At 43.6% G+C, this 20,068-nt stretch overlaps 1 protein-coding gene across 1 annotated transcript; it reads right to left on the reverse strand.

Annotated features, from left to right (window-relative positions):
* Positions 1 to 12,685: 12,685 nt before the first annotated feature.
* LOC140065661 (lymphocyte antigen 6E-like) lies at positions 12,686 to 18,227 on the reverse strand. The gene is made up of 3 exons (XM_072113241.1): positions 18,134 to 18,227; positions 14,214 to 14,342; positions 12,686 to 13,498 (listed from the first exon to the last, which is right to left on the reverse strand). The coding sequence occupies exons 1-3, from the start codon at positions 18,189 to 18,191 to the stop codon at positions 13,293 to 13,295; spliced, it is 393 nt and encodes a 130-aa protein (XP_071969342.1). The 5' UTR covers positions 18,192 to 18,227; the 3' UTR covers positions 12,686 to 13,292.
* Between the last annotated feature and the right edge of the window lie 1,841 nt (positions 18,228 to 20,068).

Here is a 20,068-nt window from a genome sequence, read left to right on the forward strand (position 1 = left end):
GCATGTTAAATCTAGAGTAAAATGTCAGAGTAGGTTGGTTTACTCCAAAAACAGATTGATTATTTTGGACATTTTAAAGACAAAAAAATTGATGTCACAACAATGATACTGTACATTACCCTAAAGTGTCATGGAGAAAACATTTTCAGCCTCTAGGTAAAAGCATTCCAAAGTTATTACCACATGAAGTGATGCCATATCTGTCATATTTGGGTTGTGCCCTTTGTGAGGTTAAAAAAAGTTCACAATTTTCACTTCAGCCCTCAGCTTACATTAGACTGACACCTAATTCTGTAGGGTTTTCTATATTTCATCTCATTTAGCTCACAAACAAAATAGAATTATTTCTGACCATTTATACAATTTCTATAGATACTCAAGGGGAACGTTGCTAAATACAAATGCTAGACCTGTGTTCTAGAACTAATGGTCCCAGTGACTGTGAACAATTCCTCCATTAAATTTGGGCTTAGGTATGGGAAGGATAAAATAAAGGCCGGATTGTGTTGATGATGTCCTTCGCTATGCTCCTTTACCCCCTGCAGACAGTCTCAGTTCTTCTAAAACATTTAGTGTTGATTGTATACACTGCCTTTCCTACTTTTAATTTGGGTTCTGGACGTCCTTGGATATGGTTACAGAACCTTCACATTCGAAAATATAGTGGAAGGTAAACTTTCCTGACTTTAGGAAATAGAATTCAGACTGGTTTGGGAATAAGGACAATTTTTCCAATACTTTTCCAATACCCACCTAGCTAGGAGCCCTACTACATACTAAGCTGATGAAGTGATGAAGACAGTTTAACATAATCTATTGATTGTTAATGCTAAAGATTGTTGCAGCATGTAGAACTTGTACACTTGGGACCACCTTTCCAGGCAAGTCACTATCTTCCTTTTGTGGAGTATTGTAGACTAGACAGCAGGTGTCGCTATTATTCAACTTTTTACACGCATAAGAACAGTAAATCCAGACAGTATCCCATCATTTTAGTACCTGTACAATAAGGTCAGTCTCATATATAGAACCATTTATAAATGTTGCCGATTTTCTTTTACCCTCTTACTACAATAGTGAGAAGTTCAGTAATAGTACATTTATAGGTGTCAATGTACGGCCGTATTTACGTGTCTTATTGAGAATGTATCTTTAAGGCAGTGAAGGCAGAAGGTCATTCACTGCCATGTGCATTCGACTAAACTAAAGCACCTAACATTCTCAGAACTTAGAATTAAATAGTACTTAAAGGAAACCTACCAGTTGAAGTGGCAGGTTTCAGATGGAAATACCGAGCACCAGCTCAGGGTGAGCTGGTGCCGGAGCTTATTTTTGTTAGTGTTTTCAACCGCTATATTGCGGTTTAAAACACTTTTTAAACTTTATAGCCAGTGCAGGGAGGTACGCGCTCGGCGCTTACCATGCGCGCGGCTCTCCTTCACTTCCTATGTAGCCGCGGGCACGGTCGCGCACATGGTAAGCGCCGAGCGCGTACCTCCCTGCGCCGGCTATAAAGTTTAAAAAGTGTTTTAAACCGCAATATAGCGGTTGAAAACACTAACAAAAATAAGCTCCGGCACCAGCTCACCCTGAGCTGGTGCTCGGTATTTCCATCTGAAACCTGCCACTTCAAGTGGTAGGTTTCCTTTAATGTAGTCTTTAAAGTGACACCAAAACTACTGTGTTTCTTGGTGCTATGCTTCAGAAGATATAACCATTTGAATTGTACCACTGTCATGATGCCTATACACATGCATCTAAACAGGGTAATTGCAGTATGTATATAGCCGCATGGCAGTTGTGAAGAAGTTAAAGATAATTGGGCCTTGATTTTGTCCCTAGTATAGTTATGATACATAGGTTTCACACTTCTTGTGAAATTTTAATTAAATTAGTTTAGACAACAAATACCTAAAGCATTTATCACTGCAGTTCTCCTAGGGACAAATATCTAAAGCTTGTTTTTCTACTATTGTCTCTTTCATGTGATATGTTGCAAAAGGAACCTGTATCTGAGGTTTTATATTAAAAATGTTGTACTGGCCCGGACTACTGATGACCTGTACACAGGATAGGCCATCAATATTCCAATGCTTGGAGTCCCAGTCTCCCACTGGGACAGGGACACGTGTGAAAACAAACCTCCCAACCAACCCCAGATTTTGCGGGATAATCTTGTTTCTTTGCTGGTCCGCCGCCCTGGGCAATCAGGAGATTGTCCTGCTGTGCCCTGCATTGTCCCGGACCAAGAGGCGGAGTCCCGTCTCCTGGTCTCGGTACACACTAGCTGCAGAGACACAGGGTTGGGAGCAGCCCGGATACTTGACCTCAGAGCTCTTTCTCCTCCCCCGGCCACCTCAGGAGAGGTGACTCGGCCAACAACTCCAGAAACTGCTCTGTTCCATCTGATTGTGGAGGTGCAGGGGGAGGTTGGCAGCACAGACATAAGTTAGATAGCACCTTGTGTGATGTGCCCCCTCCCTCCTTCCAGCAGCTTCAGACGTCTACACTGGGCAGCTCCAGAGCAGGCATGGGGGAGGACAACCTGTCATCATTGCTTGTGTATCAGTTTTGTGCCATACAAGTGAAGAACACGAAAATGAATTCAGCATGGAAGGTAGTCCATTTCATAAAAACATCCAACTTTATTCCAATATGATATATATCCAGGCATACTGGATCTTAGGCAGGTTGCATTGTTTTTTACAGGAGGAAACACGCTGGATTCATTTTCGTGTTCTTCAGTGATTACAACGCATTGGTCGGTGCGGAATCCGGGCTGAGGAAACGCTGCTTACACGAACTGGTGAGCTACAAACATATTTGGTTTTTCTAAGTTGTGCCATACAAGCCATGAAATAATCACAATACCTTGCGGTTCACCATACATTGCGATTATTTTTCCCTTCACGTCTTCTCCACCCCAAGAGAGCATGAAGGAGATGCAGACAGTGGTGCCTGTGCCCTCGCTATAACATGTGAACTTTCATGGCTGAAGTTTGGTGGTTCCTAAGCAATTACACACCTGTCTGATTTTAGCTGATCTATTAGGGTACATTCATACAGCGGTATGCCCGCCCGATCACAGCCGGGTGGGCATACAGCTGTGCGCTGCAGAGAAGGTGCCCCTCCCCCCTCCATAGAAAAAAGTGCTGCACGGCTGCGGACACGGGGAAAGATAGAGCATGTGTGGCACCGTACCGCTGTCACCGGCCCGCCATTGCCGTCTATAGGGACTAGAGATGGGTGAATCGATTCTAATGATTCTAACTTTGGTTAGAATTTCAGGAAAAATTAGATCCGCCACGAAGCCGAAGTTTATGCTGATTTGCGGGAACAAAGTTGTTTTTTTCCCCTCATGTTTCTGCTAAATGGGCGCAAGAACAACGTGTTACATGGGGCAGAGAAGTCTGGGAAGGAGAAAGGAACACCCCCGATGACATCTGCAGACCTGTAAGCCAATCAGTGACCGGCAGGCTTATGTGATGTCACACAGCCCTATAAAACCCAGCCATTTTCTATCTCAGCACTTCACACTTCATGTTGTAGCGTCCAGCTGCTGCTATTGTACTGTGCGATTCTTGCTGCAATCCCTCGCTGTTCTCTAAGGGGGATCTGTATACTCCAAATAGCAGTTCTATTTAGTGACAAATTCGAATAGGAAGAAATCTGTTTGACTTTCATGCATCTGCAGTAGTGATTGGTGAACTAATCCCTGGTTGTTCTTTAAGGGGGATCTGTATACCCCAAATAGCAGTTCTATTTAGTGACAAAATCGAATAGGAAGAAATCTGTTTGACATTCATGCATCTGCAGTACTGAGCTGTCAGTTGTGGGGTATCTGTATAACGCACATTACAATACCTTTTGGGTGCTCTAGTTTACAGCCAGATTTACGTGTCAAATCCACGTAGTTTATAAACCACTATGTCAGACAGAAAGGTGGCAGGTGGAGCAGGCAGAGGTGGCAGCACAGTAAGGGGATGTCGCAGCAGGGGTGACTCTGTGAGGCCAGAACTGCCGTTGTCATCTAGTGGCAGTGTGTTGATCAAAAACCCAAAGGTTGTTGAAATGGTTGACTATGTCATCCAATTCCTCAAATATAACATCTGACAACTCCATCCAAGAGTCCGTAGGTTCCTCTGATACAACAATTAGTTGGCATGGCCCAGGAGCAGGTCAGCGGCCCTCACCTGTCCTCAACCAGGCTCTGTCCTGTTCCTTTCCGGCAGCCAGAGAGCTACTAGGTGGTCTGGGCTCAGCGCCACTATTCAGCAAGGACGAAGTGTTTGAGGACAGTCAGCAGCTGCTTTGCAGTGAAGAGGTGGGGCAGACTTCCGCTGCTTCCTGCAGTAGGCAGGCTGTGCATACTGACATCGGTGAGGAGAGTAGCAGTGACCGGGAAACGCAAATTGACGATGATGTAGCCGATCGCACTTGGGAGCCGGGTGTAGCAGGGGATTCATCATCGTTGGGCGAAGAGAGTGTCAGCTTGCGGAGCAGGCAGCAAGTCGCTACTGTGGCTGTGAGTCAGCAGGGTGGCAGCAGTGCGAGGACAGGAGCCAAACGTCCGCGGGGTACAAATCCCGATTCGCAGAGGCACAAATAAGCAGTGGCACAGGGGCTCAGCGAGGCAGTGGCTGTAGTAGTCGCTCAGTGCAGAGTGTTGGCGGTAAAATTACCACCTCAGCGGTGTGGCAGTTTTTTGTAAAGACACCAGAGGAGCCGAGCGTGGGTATATGTCACAGCTTAGTATTAGCACTCAACATCTGGGCACAATGGTGGATCTTCCTATAGGCGGTACCCAGGCCCTATATGAAGATCACCAGGTTCTTCCCGTGGCTTTGTCTTTTCCCCCTCCTTCCTGCCATCAACTTTACATCCTGGGTAACCATTTCACATTGTGTGGTTAAATCTTCCTATGAATAGACATTAGGTATTCTACCAATGTAAATGAAATCATAGAGTTCTTTCAAATTATTTCTTTTAGACCTTATTCACACGGCCATAATCGTGGCTGTGATCCGCCTGCCAAAACCGTGGCCACAATAGAAGTCTATGGCATCCGGCCGCAGAGTGCTGTCACCTGGTGTCTTACTGCACCATTATCAAGAGGGTTGAGGAACGCTCACTTGCCCTCTTTTCTCCACCTGGACATGTGATACACCTGGCATCTGGTCCGGGCAGGCACATGGCCACGTAAATACGGCCGTACATTGACACCTATAAATGTACTATTACTGAACTTCTCACTATTGTAGTAAGAGGATAAAAGAAAATCGGCAACATTTATAAATGGTTCTATGTATGAGACTGACCTTATTGTACAGGTACTAAAATGATGGGATACTGTCTGGATTTACTGTTCTTATGCGTGTAAAAAGTTGAATAATAGTGACACCTGCTGTCTAATCTTCATTATTACATTAAGTAGTAAATTTGTCTGAACAAGGGCTCATTCAGATGATTGTGTGCCATGGCCGGATATAATGGGCCGAGCACAGTTGACAGGACAGAACTGTAAGCTATATTCACACTGCCGTTGCCCGCCCGTACCGTACCGGGCAACGGCAGTGCACGGGGAGAGGAGGAGGAGGCCGTATATACGTCCTCCATACGTCAGTGTGAATGTAGCCTAAGTATACTCGATGCATGATACAATTCAGTTCTGCTGTTCCATGAGAAGAAAAGTACTGTATATAACTATGATGCACAAAGTTCTGTCCCTGGCAATCCTCTCCTCCGCCGGCCAATGAAATCCAGTCACTGCACAGTCTGTGATTCACAGATCAACCATATAAGCACTAAGCTACATTGTTACCAAATACTTCCCTGTGCTCCTCAATAGTAGATTATAATATAGATGGCTTGGGTGGAAGCCCGGGGCCGATGGTCTCCCAAACCCAGGGCTCCAGGTTTCAGTGGGCCCTTTTGGATTAAACTTGCATAGCGGCACAGATTCATTATATACAGCCTCTTCACCCCCCATTCATTTTATGCACCCCTCATGGATTAATTATATACAGACCAGGCCCATTTCACCAACCATAGTTTAATTATATGCAGCCCCCCTCCTCCACATGGATTATATGCAGTCCCCCTCCTCCACATGGATTATATGCAGCCCCTTTTCTCCCCCCAAACATTATATGCAGCCCCCTCCTCACCCCCCATTCATTATATAAAGCCCCTCCCCACCCCCCATTCATTATATAAAGCCCCTCCTCACCCTCCATTCATTATATACAGCCCCTCCTCACCCTCCATTCATTATACACAGCCCCTCCTCACCCTCCATTCATTATATACAGTCCATCCTAACCCCCAGTTATTATATACAGCCCCTTCTCACCCCCCATTCATTATATACAGCCCATCCTCACCCTCCATTCATTATATACCGTCCATCCTAACCCCCAGTTATTATATACAGCCCCCTCCTCATCCCCCCATTCATTATATATAGGCCTCTCCTCATCCCCCCCATCTATAATATACAGCACCCTCTTCACCCCCCATTCATTATATACAGCCCCCTCCTCACACCCCATTCGTTATATACAGCCCGCTCCTCATCCCCCACTCCTTATATACAGCCCCTTCCTCACCCCCAGTCATAATATACAGCCCCTCTTCATCCCCTATTCATTATATGCAGCCCGCCTCCTCACCCCACATACATTATATGCAGCCCCCTTCCCCCACATGGATTATATGCAGCCCCCTCCTAACCCCCCATTCATTATATACAGCCCCCTTCTCACCCCCAATTCATTATATACAGCCCCTCCTCAACCCCCATTCATAATATACAGCACCCTCTTCACCCCCCCCCCCCCATTCATTATATACAGCCCCCTCCTCTACCCTTATGGACTAGTAAATATGACCATTCACAATAAAAGAATAGTACTCACCTAAGTCTTCTGCTCAGGTCCGGAGCTTCCCCTTCGCCTTCTTTCTCCTCCTGCCGGTAGCCGCACAACGCTTCACATGCAGAGAATCCCGGCACCGTCCTGCAGCAAATGGCCAGGCTGTGGCCACAAATGGGTCCTCCCCGCGGCTGTGGGCCCCGGCACATGGTGAGTAGGACCTTCACCCATGAAATTCTTGTATACAAGAGCCATTTAAGGACCTTTGACATTATATGCAGCCCCCTCCTCACCCCCATTTATTATATACAGCCCCTTCTAACTCCATACATTATATACAGCCCCCTCCTCACCCTCCGTTCATTACATACAGCCCCAATCCTCATCCGCCATTCATTATATATAGTCCCCTCCTCAACCCCCATTTATTATATACAGACCCCTCCTCAGCCCCCATTCTTTATATATAGCCCCATACTCATCAGCCATTCATTATATACACCCCCTTCCTCACCCCCATTCATAATATACTGCCCCCTCTTCATCCCCCATTCACAATATACAGCCCCTTCCTCATGCCCATACATATTATTCATATAGAGCCCCCTCCTCACCCTTATTCATTATATACAGTCCCCTCCTCAACCCCCATTTATTATATACAGACCCCTCCTCAGCCCCCATTCTTTATATATAGCCCCATACTCATCAGCCATTCATTATATACACCCCCTTCCTCACCCCCATTCATAATATACTGCCCCCTCTTCATCCCCCATTCACAATATACAGCCCCTTCCTCATGCCCATACATATTATTCATATAGAGCCCCCTCCTCACCCTCATTCATTATATACAGCCCCCTCTTCATCCCCCATTCATTATATACAGCCCCTCCTAACCCCACATTTATTGTATATAGCCCCCTCCTCACCCCCATTCATTATATATAGTCCCCTCTTCACCCCCCCATTTATTATATACAGACCCCTCCTCACCCTCATTCATTATATACAGCCCCCTCTTCATTCCCCATTCATTATATACAGCCCCATCCTCACCCCCCATTCATTATATAAAGTCTCCTCCTCACCCATTTATTATATACAGTCCCCTCCTCACCCCCCATTCATTATATACAGCCCCCTCTTCACCCCCCATTTGCAATATACAGCCCCCTATTCATCCCCCATTCATTATATAAAGCCCCATGCTCAGGGCCGGATAAAGGGGGGTGGGGGCCCCTGGGCGCAAACTGGTGGGGGCCCTTCCAACCATGTTTTAGGAAGTATATAGCCAGCCTCTGTAGTATACAGCCTGCCAGACTGATTATATAGCCCTTCAGCTCCTGTAGTATATAACCTGCCAACCTCAGTCGGAAACTGGTGGGAGCCCCTTTAAAAGTGAAACTGGTGGGGGCCAAGGGGCTCAAGCCCCGGGAGCCCCTCCTTTAATCCGGCCCTGCCCATGCTCATCCCCTATTCATTATATAAAGCCCCATCCTCACCCCCATTCATTATATAAAGCCCCATCCTCACCCCCCATTCATTATATACAGCCCCTTCCTCACCCCCATTCATTATATACAGCCCCCTCTTCTCCCCCCATGGACTAATAAATGTGAACCTTCCCAATAAAAGAATAGTACTCACCTTCGCCTTCTTCCTCCTCCTGCCGGCAGCCGCACAATGCTTCACATGCAGAGAAGCACGACACTATCCTGCAGCAAATGGCCAGGCTGCTGGGGACAGGCATGTGGCCACGAATGGGCCCTCCCCACAGCTGTGGGCCCTGGCACTTGCCTGGGTTTGCTGGGTGCTAGCGCCGACCCTGCCCAAACCACCCACCAAGTTTTATACTGAGAAGGAACTTCACCCATGAAATTCTTGTATATCTGTTCCTGCTCTCAATACATAAATACAAAAGAGCCATTTAAGGACCTTTGAAGGTCCCCCAAATGATAAGTACACAAGAGCCATTTAACCCCTTAACGCTGAAGCCACTTTTCACCTTCCTGACACGGCCCATTTTTTAAAATCTGACATGGTTATTTAAGTGGTTATAACTTTGGAACGCTTTAACATATCCAGTTGATTTTGAGATTGTTTTTTTGTGACACATTGTACTTCATGTTGGTCGAGAAATTTAATCAATATATTTAGTATTTATTTATGAAATAAATGGAAATTTGCCAAAAATTTTGAAAAAAACAATGTTTCCAAAATTCAGAATTTTCTACTTTTTGGAAAGTTAGTCATATCACTAAAATAACTTGATAACTAACATTTTCCATATGTCTGCTTTAATTTGGCAACATTTTTCAAACATCTTTTCCTTTTTTTAGGATGCTAGGAGGCTTATAACTTTAGGTGCAATTTTTCAGATTTTCACGAAAATCATCAAAACCTACTTTTGGAGGGTCAGTTTAGTTAGAAGTGACTTTATAAGGCCTACATGACAGAGAACCCCAACAAATGACACCATTTTAGAAACTACACCCCTCAAAATATTCAAAACAACCTTTGGGAATTTTGTTAACCCTATGAGCGTTTCATGAGGGTGAAAGATAAATGAAAGTGAAATTACAGAAATGTAATTTTATCTTACTATAGATTCATTGAACACTAAAATTTGCACCTTCACAATGGGTTAAAAAGGAAAATGCATTTTACAATGTTGAGGGCAATTCCTCCTGAGTATGCCAATACCCATTTCGTCACTGTACCCCGCTGTACGGGCACAGGGGGTCACTTGGAATGCAAAGAGCGTTGTTTCGCTTTTGCAGGGCAAATATGGCTGAAAAAGTTTTCATGTGTCAGGATGCATTTGGAGAGCCATAGTGGTACCAAAACAGAGGAAAGCCCCAACAAGAGACACCATTCTGGAAAGTACACCCCTTGGAGAGTTTAGCAAGGTGTAATTTGTGTAGTTGCCCCAACAGGTGTTTGATTCAATTAGGCCCCAAAAGGGAAAAAAGGTGAAAATGTTCTCAAAAAAGTCACTTTTACCCCAAATTTTTGTAAGCCACAAGGGATAAAAGATGAAACAACCCCATAAATGTGTACAACTATTTCTCCTAAGCACAGAATTGCACCACTTGTGCATATAAAGTGTTGTATGGGTACACAGTAGGGCTCAGAAGGGAAAGAGGGGCTTTGGCCTTTTAGAAGCCAGATTTGTCAATCATCCTTTACAAGTGTCAGGATGCATTTGGAGAGCCCTAGTGGTACCAAAACAGAGGGGAACCCCAACAAGTGTCACCATTTTGGAAAGTGCACCCTTTGGAGAATTTAGCAAGGTGTAATATGTGTATTTTCCCCCACAGGTGTTTGCTTCAATTAGGTCCCTAAAAGGAAAAAGATGAACATTTTCCCAAAAAAGTCACTTTTACGGCTAATTTTTGTATCCCATAAGGCATTAAAGATGAAACAACCCCAAAAAATGTGTACTAGCATTTCTCCCGAGTATAAAATTGCCCCACACATGCAAATAAAATGTTGTATGGGTACGCAGTGAAGCTCAGAAGGGAAAGTGGGGCGTTGCACTGTGTAATGTGTTGCACTGTGACACTGCGCATGCCCAGTGTCTTACAGCCGGGTCCTGCCAGGAGGCACGGACCCGGCTTCCGGATCAAGATCTCGCGATCGGAGCAGCGAACCCCCCCGGTAAGCGTCGCGGGGGGGGGGGGGCGGGTTGGGCCGATTCACCCTACATTAGATTTAAATGCCTCTGACACGCCGCGGTCAGCGCGACCGCGGCGTGTTAGGGGTTAACAGGGTGTTAGAGGCAGGTGTCGGCTATAATATATAGCCGACACCCACAGCTTCTGGCGCCAGAAGCTTGACGTAATAATACTGCATTTTGCGGGAACGAACCTCCCGCGATGCAGTACTATTACGTCAAATGTCGGGAAGGGGTTAAGGACCTTCGAAGGTCCCCCAAATGACCTAAAACCACAGATTAAAAGCAGACAGAAGAGACGCATCCTCCATACCTCAAGAAGCTGATTCTAGTACCATATGTAGCATGTGATTCCACACTTGTAGGGCCTATAATATACATACAGCCCAGGACCCATGGTGTTCTTATCCACCCCTGGTAGTCCTGCAAGTTGGACTTTTACATAAGATCATTTTTCAATACGAAGTGAAAAATTTAAGAGTTGCTGAGGAAGTTGTCCTGCATGACGATGCACGTGGGGAGCTTTCCACCAACGTTCTTACTTACCCTCTTATTACAGTCTTTTAGGAGTATCTTTTGACACCTTAAAACTCTAACTGGACCTCCAATGGTTCTGTTGTGGTTTGTTTCTAAACAAAATTGAAGATTTTTGTGTACTAAAAAGTCATTGGGGCAGATTTATCAAGTTGTCTGAAAGTCAGAATATTTCTAGTTGCCCATGGCAACCAATCACAGCTCAGCTTTCATTTTACCAGTGCTCATGAATATTTTAAAGGGGAGCTGTGATTGGTTGCCATGGGCAGCTAGAAATATTCTGACTTTCAGACAGCTTGATAAATATACCCCATTGTCGAGCCATTTTCGTACATTTCTTTATCTCTTCATGGGCTAATGCATGTTTGTTTGCACGGGCTCCTCTGACTATTTGGCTGTGCTAGCCAGTCTATTGTATTCTCTGTCACCAGGAATGTCATTTTTAGCAGGTTCCAATAACCTCTGATATGCTGATATGTAAAATGGCTTTTGGCAGCATCATGAATAATTTCAGTAGTTTATAAAAGTTTAGTTCACATTACCTGGCTCCCTGCCCATAGCAGCATAATGTGGTAAATGCTGGGGGTGGGGGAGGTAAGCTGCAGCCTGTGTGTGCCTGTGTCAGTCTCCTCTCCTCCACACTCATGCAGCTCCCTCCCCCTTCCCACTTCCTATCATGTGCATTGACACTATAACACTATGCTCCTTGAAGAATTAGTCATATGATACACCCTAGGAACAGAAGAAAGTCAAAAACCCAGAAATGCATCCACTATTTCTTGAAGCAGTTGACCATCTTCATATTAAACCTTTATTAAACCCACTCCATTAAAAAAAAAAAAAATGATATAAGGAGTAAAAAGTGTTTAATAATTTTTAAGTCTTAAGCTTTATGTATTTATTAGTAGTTTATACAATTGTAAACTTACTAAATATTTTACAATGTAAGTAATAACTAAGATATTCGTTGTCATGCTTTATACTGTTGTACACCTTGCATATATAGATTAATAAAAAATTTTTTTTTAAAAACCCCACTCCATTAAAATGTATTTATTGTTCTCCGACTCCCAATTTTGGGTGATGAAGCAACTCACCTGTTCTCTTCATGGGGTCCCTTCGATGGCTTCCTGCCGCATCCACGACTGGGCACCCTGTGCACATCGGGGGCCTCATATGTTGCTGTGCACACTGCCAATGGAGAAGACAGAGGGAGAAGAGGCACAGTCCTTATACTTAAGGACGGAACAGCAGGTTGGAACATGAAAGTGTTGGCAATGGACGGGAGGAAGATCATTTGTTCCTCCGATGAGTGAGGCGTCACAGAAGGTCACAGACCAGGGACAGCAGGACCACGCAGGACCACGCAGGAGGATCAGGACAACAAGGGACAATTCTTTATAAAGATAAGTGAGACAAATGTCTATCAGCCTGTCCCTAAACCAACCCCAAACGTTTATTTGAAGTGGCCAAGCCCTTTATAATTTATATCTTGGACACCTCTTTATCAGAAAGTGAGATGTGGTAAAAACAAAGAGTTTTTTTCCAAAAACAGACTTCACAAAAATGTCAAACACATAATTTTATTGTTAGCTCTTTCACTTTGAATTGGAATAATTTAGCATTTTCTGATAATGTGCTATTTCTGTGAGTTAAGGTTCTCTATTTCATATTACTATGTGAAATTCACAGCTGGATCTGAATAGAACCTTAGAAATTTATTTGGTGTGAACCCCATAGGTAGTGTTTGGTTAAGTAAACCTTCTAGTTGATATATGTTACATGGTTGAAAGTCACAGATGAAGTCTCAGCGGTGTTTGGAAGAACTGCTAAATTTTAATGGGTTTGGGGGCAAAATTAATTGCAAAATTAACATTTTCTCCTCCATGGAAGCTGTGAGAACTTTGAAGGTGGAGACCATTTGTGGTAGGAACCCTACATAATTACCCGTTTTCCGCTTTTATCTCCCGGGGGCCACGGATATCTGTAAAATCCTAATGAAAATATGTCTGTACAAATTTTAAAAATTTTTCTAGACAGATATGCCCCAAACTAAAAGGAACCCGATATGCAGTAAGGAGGACATATAGTAAAAAAAAACCTCTTAAAACACTCAGAGCCACACGACTGGGAACCTGGGAATATGTTAGTGCCAGCATGTAATTTTTTTATGCAAAGTCTTTTGACGTTGAAATTCTTCAAATTTATATGTTCTTGGATGTACAAAGAGCCAGAAATGCGGCTATTATTAGAAAAGAGTTGTATGTAAGATTGGTCTTCCCGCTGCCAATTTCATTGCATAGGTCCTTGGAACAACAAGATGTGTGCTTCGAAGCCACCCACATACTGAAGTCTCCTTTGCCGCATTCATTGCCTTGTGCGCATCTCTTAGTTATCTTCACATCATTCACTAAACAGAAAGAAAAAAATCAGGGTGGGAGAAGTACTGAGAAACTCATAATCCTCAGTGGTATTGAATCAAACCAATACAGCAGTAACCCCCAACCTTATTTTACCCAGGGACCGGCTGTGAATAATACATTTTCTCCAAGGACTGGTGGGTGGAAGGAGGGGGTCTGGTGTCTAGCCAAAAATGTATGTTTGCAAGCCGCACAGTTACTTCCTGTGTGTCTAGTTTATATTGTCCCATTTCCTGAAGAAGTGCCCTCCCACTTATAGTGTCCCATTTCCTGTAGTTGCCCCCTCCCCAATTCCAATGTCACCTTTTATGTAGCTACCCCCATCCTCTGCTTCCAAGCTTCTAAGCTTTCTCTTACCTATAGCTGCTTCTAATGTGCCCTTTTCCTGTGGCTGCCACGCTTCCAATGTCCCTTTTTCTGAAGTCGCCCCTCTGCTTCCTTTCCTGTACCTTGCCCCCCACCAGTATCAGACCCCTCCAGATTTAATTTACATGTAACTAATAATGCACAAAATGGCTCAAGTCGCAATATGATACAAGACGTTTGATAACCTGTGGGATTTACTGCAGAAGTAGAAGCCCACAGCATTCCCTGAAGTCAGCACTAACTTTTTGGGGCCCTGGTATAAATTTTGTATTAAGGTGTGGCAACTATAAATTATACTTCTGGTGTACTCAATGCTACAAGTAATGGGTATATACTTACTATATGTTTTCTCTACATGTGTAAAGCAATAAGTGGAGTTGGAGCTGGAGCTGCAGGTCACTGGTGGGAGCTGGTTGCATTCAGTGTTGTTCTTCATGTCTGTACATGAATAGCACTGCAAAGAATTCACTAGAAAAATAAGAAGAAAAATGTTTACTCTGAGTCCAGAGGGGGAGGCCAAGGAATGTGTAAAATAAAGAAAAGGATGCATTATAACCACAATAAGAAGAACATATTACTGTAGTTTAGTCCCATTAAGCTGTCACCAGGCCGCACAAATTAGCATAAGCTCTTGGACCACATAGAGGTCTACTGTGCATGGTCACAGTACGGATCATATCATGTCTTACCGTACCGTTACCGAACCGCTATGTATAGAGCAGGTCCTGTGTTGCGTTGTGGCTGTCTGGCTCCCATGGAGGTGGTACATGACGAGCGGTAACAGCGGTAACATGCTGTAACTAGAAGTCTACGAAAACAAAGTCTGTAATACAGCCGAAATGTGTGTCGGGGCTGCTGTCATCCCGGGTATCCATGATCATCATGATGGATGAGCGGTTCTTCATATAAAACTATCATACAGCCTTTGTTTTCTGAGACTTATAGTTACAGGATGTAAGAATTAAGATCTCACCATATATACACTTTACTCATATGGCTTTGTTGTCCATGTAGACTCATGTTATGTTCATGATCCCCGATTGTCATCCGGGATGGAATTTTTCCTTATGTTCCATAACTTGGGACAGCATCATTTTAACTGGTTGTACACAATTGTTATTTAATAAAGTACATATTATTTATAAACAAGCATAGTGGGGGTCATTTACTAAGGGCCCGATTCGCGTTTTCCCGAATTGTTACCCGAATATTTCTGATTTGCGCCGATTGTACCTGAATTGCCCCGGGATTTTGGCGCACCCGATCGGATTGTGGCGCATCGGCGCCGGCATGCACACAACGGAAATCGGGGGGCATGACCGAACGAAACCCGATGTATTCGGAAAAAACGCCGCATTTAAAAACTGAAAATGTGTCGCTCGGGACGCGCTTACCTGCACTCAGCCGGCCTTGGTGAATTCCGGCGCGTTCAGATGCCTATCAGCGCAGCAGCGCCACCTGGTGAACGGTGGAGGAACTACCTTATTAAATCCCGGCCGGACCCGAATCCAGCGCAGAGAACGCGCCGCTGGATCGCGAATGGACCGGGTAAGTAAATCTGCCCCATTGTTTCTACTTAGTGCATTTTGTTGGATTTGAATCTCCTTTCTGGGGAGAAGCACAATAAATACATAACATACACACACAAATATGCACAGGGACAGACAAAGTACCATAAAGCTATCTATATTATGTTTCTTAAAGGTCACACCTTCACTGTTTTAGTTTCAATAATCTATTTGCCAGGTTACAGAAGCCCTGGCTTCACAAGCTGATGTAACACTGTGTAGTAGCCTGTGAATCTGAAGCATGGAGGGGCTCTGTTAACACGGCCAGAGCCTTTCTGGCTCAATAGTTTAATTATAAAAGATGATGTTAGAAGCAAGGAGGCCATGGATAATATATATAAGGAGATACCACAGTCACAGTGCCTGGATCTATGAGGAAGTATCTCTGGTTTATCATGATGGATTGTGATGGTAAATTTCTTTAATGTGTTTTAAAGGGTGTTTACAGCTCATAAATGCCTCTACTGGTATAACCTTATAAAAGCTTTCCAGGCGTATTTTTCATGTTTACAAGCAGTATGGCCCAGATATATCATTGTGCCTGTGCCATTTTTTTTGTCTGTTTGCACTAAAAATAAGGTTTTTGGAGCTTGCACATGTATTAATGAAGTGTTTGCACCACTTTTATTTTTGTTAATATCATTGAATTAGAGAGTATGCTATTTTGTTATCCTGGTTTTTTTTTTAAGAATCACGGTTTTGTGAGAATAGCCCTTTAAGGTAATACTTTATTTATGTCACACGGTAAATAGTTACTTAACAAAAAATAAGCAAGGTTGCTGTTTTTTCACCGTAAGAGGTCAATAAAAGTGGTGTACCTCAAAAAGAGGTATTGAAAATTGCAAAGCTGATCACAAAAAAAGACCTGCATCAGCAGAAAAGATAAGAAAAAGGTTATGGCTTTTACATTACAATCAAGAAAAATTATGGTGCATTAAAGGGGTATTCCCATTTCAGCAATTAAAGGAAACCTACCACTTACAAGTGGTAGGTTTAGACACATATACATGGCACCAGCTCAGGGTGAGCTAGTGCCAGAGCATATTTTTGTTAGGGGAACAAAGCCCCTATCGCCGTTGTATAAGTTATATTAACTTATAACTCGGCGCCTGTTTCCCCGTGCTAAGTTGCGCAGGCGCGTGTGTGCCGGAGAGCTCGGTGACGTCACCGACTCTCCAGCACTTTAGAATCCGGCGCACGCACGGGCACGCGCATGGTGCGCCATGCCCAAGTGCGGTGCGCTGAGTTATAAGTTAATATAACTTATAAAACGGCGATAGGGGCTTTGTTCCCCTAACAAAAATATGTTCTGGCACCAGCTCACCCTGAGCTGGTGCCATGTATATGTGTCTAAACCTACCACTTTTAAGTGGTAGGTTTCCTTTAAATGTTACTGTTTGAATACTGAAAAGTTATGCAATTTTCCTATATACTTTCTGTATCAATTCCTCATGGTTTATAGGGTCCCTGTTTGCTGTCCTTTTATAGAAACCTTCTATGTTTTCTTCCTGTGGACAGAAATCTGAATATGGTCACACAGGTGCACAGATCTTTATAACACACAGCTCTGATTACTGTTTGTGATACTAACGAGCCGTGCACCTGTGTGACCATGGTCAGGTTTCTGTCTACAGGAAGTAAACATAGAAGCTTTCTATAGAATGACAGCAAGCAGAGATCTAGAAAACCATGAGGAATTGATACAGAACGTATATTGGAATATTGTATAACTTTCCATTATACAAACATAAACATGTATTTGCTCAAATGGGAAACACCCCTTTAAAGGTTAAATGTATGCTAAATTATAATGCTAAGTAGTTGAAATTCAAGTTTCTATAAATTGTGAGAATATATATACACACAGCCCTCGGGTTACGTACAAGATAGGTTCTGAGGTTCTGTAGGTTTGTTCTTAAGTTGAATTTATATGTAAGTCAGGACTGTATATTTTCTAATTATAACCCCAGACAATTTTTTTTTTGGTCTCTGTGACAATTGGATTTTAAAAATGTTGGGTTGCCATAAGAACCAGGATTAACAATAAATCTTCATTGCAGACACTTTTGTAACTGTTACAGCTGTAAAAGTGCAGTAAATTACCAACACCCAGAGGTCCATTTGTAACTAGGGGGGTCGTCTGCAAGTCGGGTGTTCTTAAGTAGGGAACCGCCTGTATATATACATGCAGTCCCCAGGTTACATACATGATGGGCTCTTTAGGCTTATACTAAAGTTGAATTTGAATGTAAGTCGGAACATGAATATTTTAAAATAATAAATCCAGAGAAATTTTTTTTTTTTTTGCCCCTGTGACAATTTTTGTGCTTTCATGGGAACAAGTTATTAATGAAGCTTCATTACAAACACCTTACAGCTGACCATTGCATCCTGGGAGTAAAGCATCCAGGGAGCTTCACTAGAGGTCACAGGGAGCAGAGAGGTCCGACTGTAACTAGGGGTCGTCTGTAAGTCCGATGTCCTTAAATAAGGAACTGCCTGTATAATATATATATATATATATATATATATATATATATATATATATATATATATATATATGTATGTATTTATTTATTTCTGAATAATATCCCATTATATATATGAACAATGTATATAATTATATTGATCACTAGAAGTTACTAAATCCTATCTTTAGTGTGATGTGTCCCAGCATCAGTAACTACTTACCTTCCAGAATGCCCCATAGTACAGAAATAGCTATGAGCGCCGCAGTGATGATATTCATTGTAGTGAGTGTTATGGGATGATGTAACCTCTCTGTATAAATCCAATGCACAAATCTGAATCTTGGAAGAACTAGTCTTTTTATATGGATTTAGAGGGGAGCCTCCCATAGACAAGGTGGAGTAGGGATATGTTCCACAGCGAGAAGTTGTTAAAAGGTTTCTAATTTTACACTTAAGCCACAATTTGAAGCCGAGTCTCTCCTACACTACAAAACATATCAGTCATCACAATCATTTATGTGACTTGTCAATATTACTCAAGGATCCTGAACTTATTCCCACAAGTAAAAGTATTATTCATACGGTGGCTGAGAGGTACAACTATCTCTACAGGGTACCAGTGATACCTACTGTATGTGTGTGAGTATTTACTCAGATCAGCCATAACATGAGCTTGTGAGAACTGTTATGGGGTGGAATACATTAGGTAGTAAGTCATGCTGAAGAAGAGAATATGTGGAAGTGTAAGGATAATAACAACTTACACAAATGCCCTATTAATACGGATAGCTGGGTCAATCTGGTGTCCAGTGTTTACAATGGTACCTGTCAAAAGAAGGGTAACCAGACTAGCAATAGATACATTTGGGCAACTGGGCAACTAGGGGTTATGAGAGGGACCCAAACAAATGGGGTGTATGAGAGGGGCGCAAAATATGGGGGGTATAAGAGGGGGTCCACAATATAAAGGAGGATGAGAAAGGACACAATTTGAGGAAAAGATGAGAGGGTACACAATATGAGGGGGGGGGGGTGAAAGGTAACAATATGAGAGGAGATGAGAGGCCACAATATGAGGGGGTTGGGAGAAGTCACAATATGAGGGAGAGATTGGATGCCACAATATAAGGGGGATGTGAGAAGTCACAATATGAGGGGGAGGTGAGAGGGGCAACAATATCAGGGGGAGATGAGAATAGGCAAAAATATGAGAGGAGATGAGAAGCCACAATATAAGGGGATGTGAGAAGTCACAATATGAGGAGGAGATTGGATGCCACAATATGAGGGGGAGGTGAGAAGTCACAATACGAGGAGGAGATTGGATGAAACAATATGAGGGGGATGTGAGAGGGGCCACAATATGAGGGCGAGATGAGAATAGGCAAAAATATGAGGGGGAGATGAGGGGCCACAATATGAGCTGTCAGAGGTACTGATTGCTTTCAATAGGTCCTACCTAATGCTAAAACTTACATTAATGTTCACAGGATTCAATTACATTTTAGGTGCATCTGACAGCCGTTCGAGGGGGAATACTGCTGTGTGGGGTGTGTGAAAATTGCTCACCTGGAAGCCCAGATTCTGGATCTAAATGAGCAAGTTTCAAGGCTGCGGGCAATTGATAATATGGAACGAAGTTTGCTGCTCCTGGAGCACAAACTCTCTGGGGAAGATGGGTGTGGGGAGGGAAGTATGGAGGTGCAGAGTGAAGGGGCAGCTAGTTGGGTAACATGTAGAAGGCGGGGTAGAGGGAAGAGTTGTAGAGAGTCTAGTCCTGATCTGGTGCACCCCAATAAGTTTGCCAGGCTGGCGGATGAGGGGGATATCAGCTCTGGGGTAGCAATGCTGCAGAAAGATGTGGCCACTAGCAACCAGGGGAATGTGTGCTCCAGTAAGAAGGGTAATGGGAGCAGAGGCAAGGTCAGACAGGTGCTGATAGTGGGAGATTCGATTATTAGGGGAACGCACAGGGCAATCTGTCACAAAGACCGTGCATACCGAACAGTGTGTTGTTTGCCGGGTGCTCGGGTTCGGCATGTTGCGGATCGGGTTGCTGGGAGGGGCTGGTGAGGAAGCAGCGGTCATGGTCCACATTGGCACTAATGACAAAGTAACAGGTAGGTGGAAGGTCCTTAAAAATGATTTCAGAGAT

Source organism: Engystomops pustulosus, chromosome 6, assembly GCF_040894005.1.
Source record: "Engystomops pustulosus chromosome 6, aEngPut4.maternal, whole genome shotgun sequence".
NCBI lineage: Eukaryota > Metazoa > Chordata > Amphibia > Anura > Leptodactylidae > Engystomops > Engystomops pustulosus.

Excerpts from the sequence above, each read along its gene's own strand:
- LOC140065661 (XM_072113241.1), bottom strand. The coding sequence starts at position 18,191 with ATGAATATCATCACTGCGGCGCTCATAGCTATTTCTGTACTATGGGGC. Across the intron at positions 14,343-18,133 it reads ACTATGGGGCATTCTGGAAG|TGAATTCTTTGCAGTGCTAT; the intron begins GTAAGTAGTTAC and ends TTATTTTTCTAG. Across the intron at positions 13,499-14,213 it reads ACATGTAGAGAAAACATATA|TGAATGATGTGAAGATAACT; the intron begins GTAAGTATATAC and ends CTTTCTGTTTAG.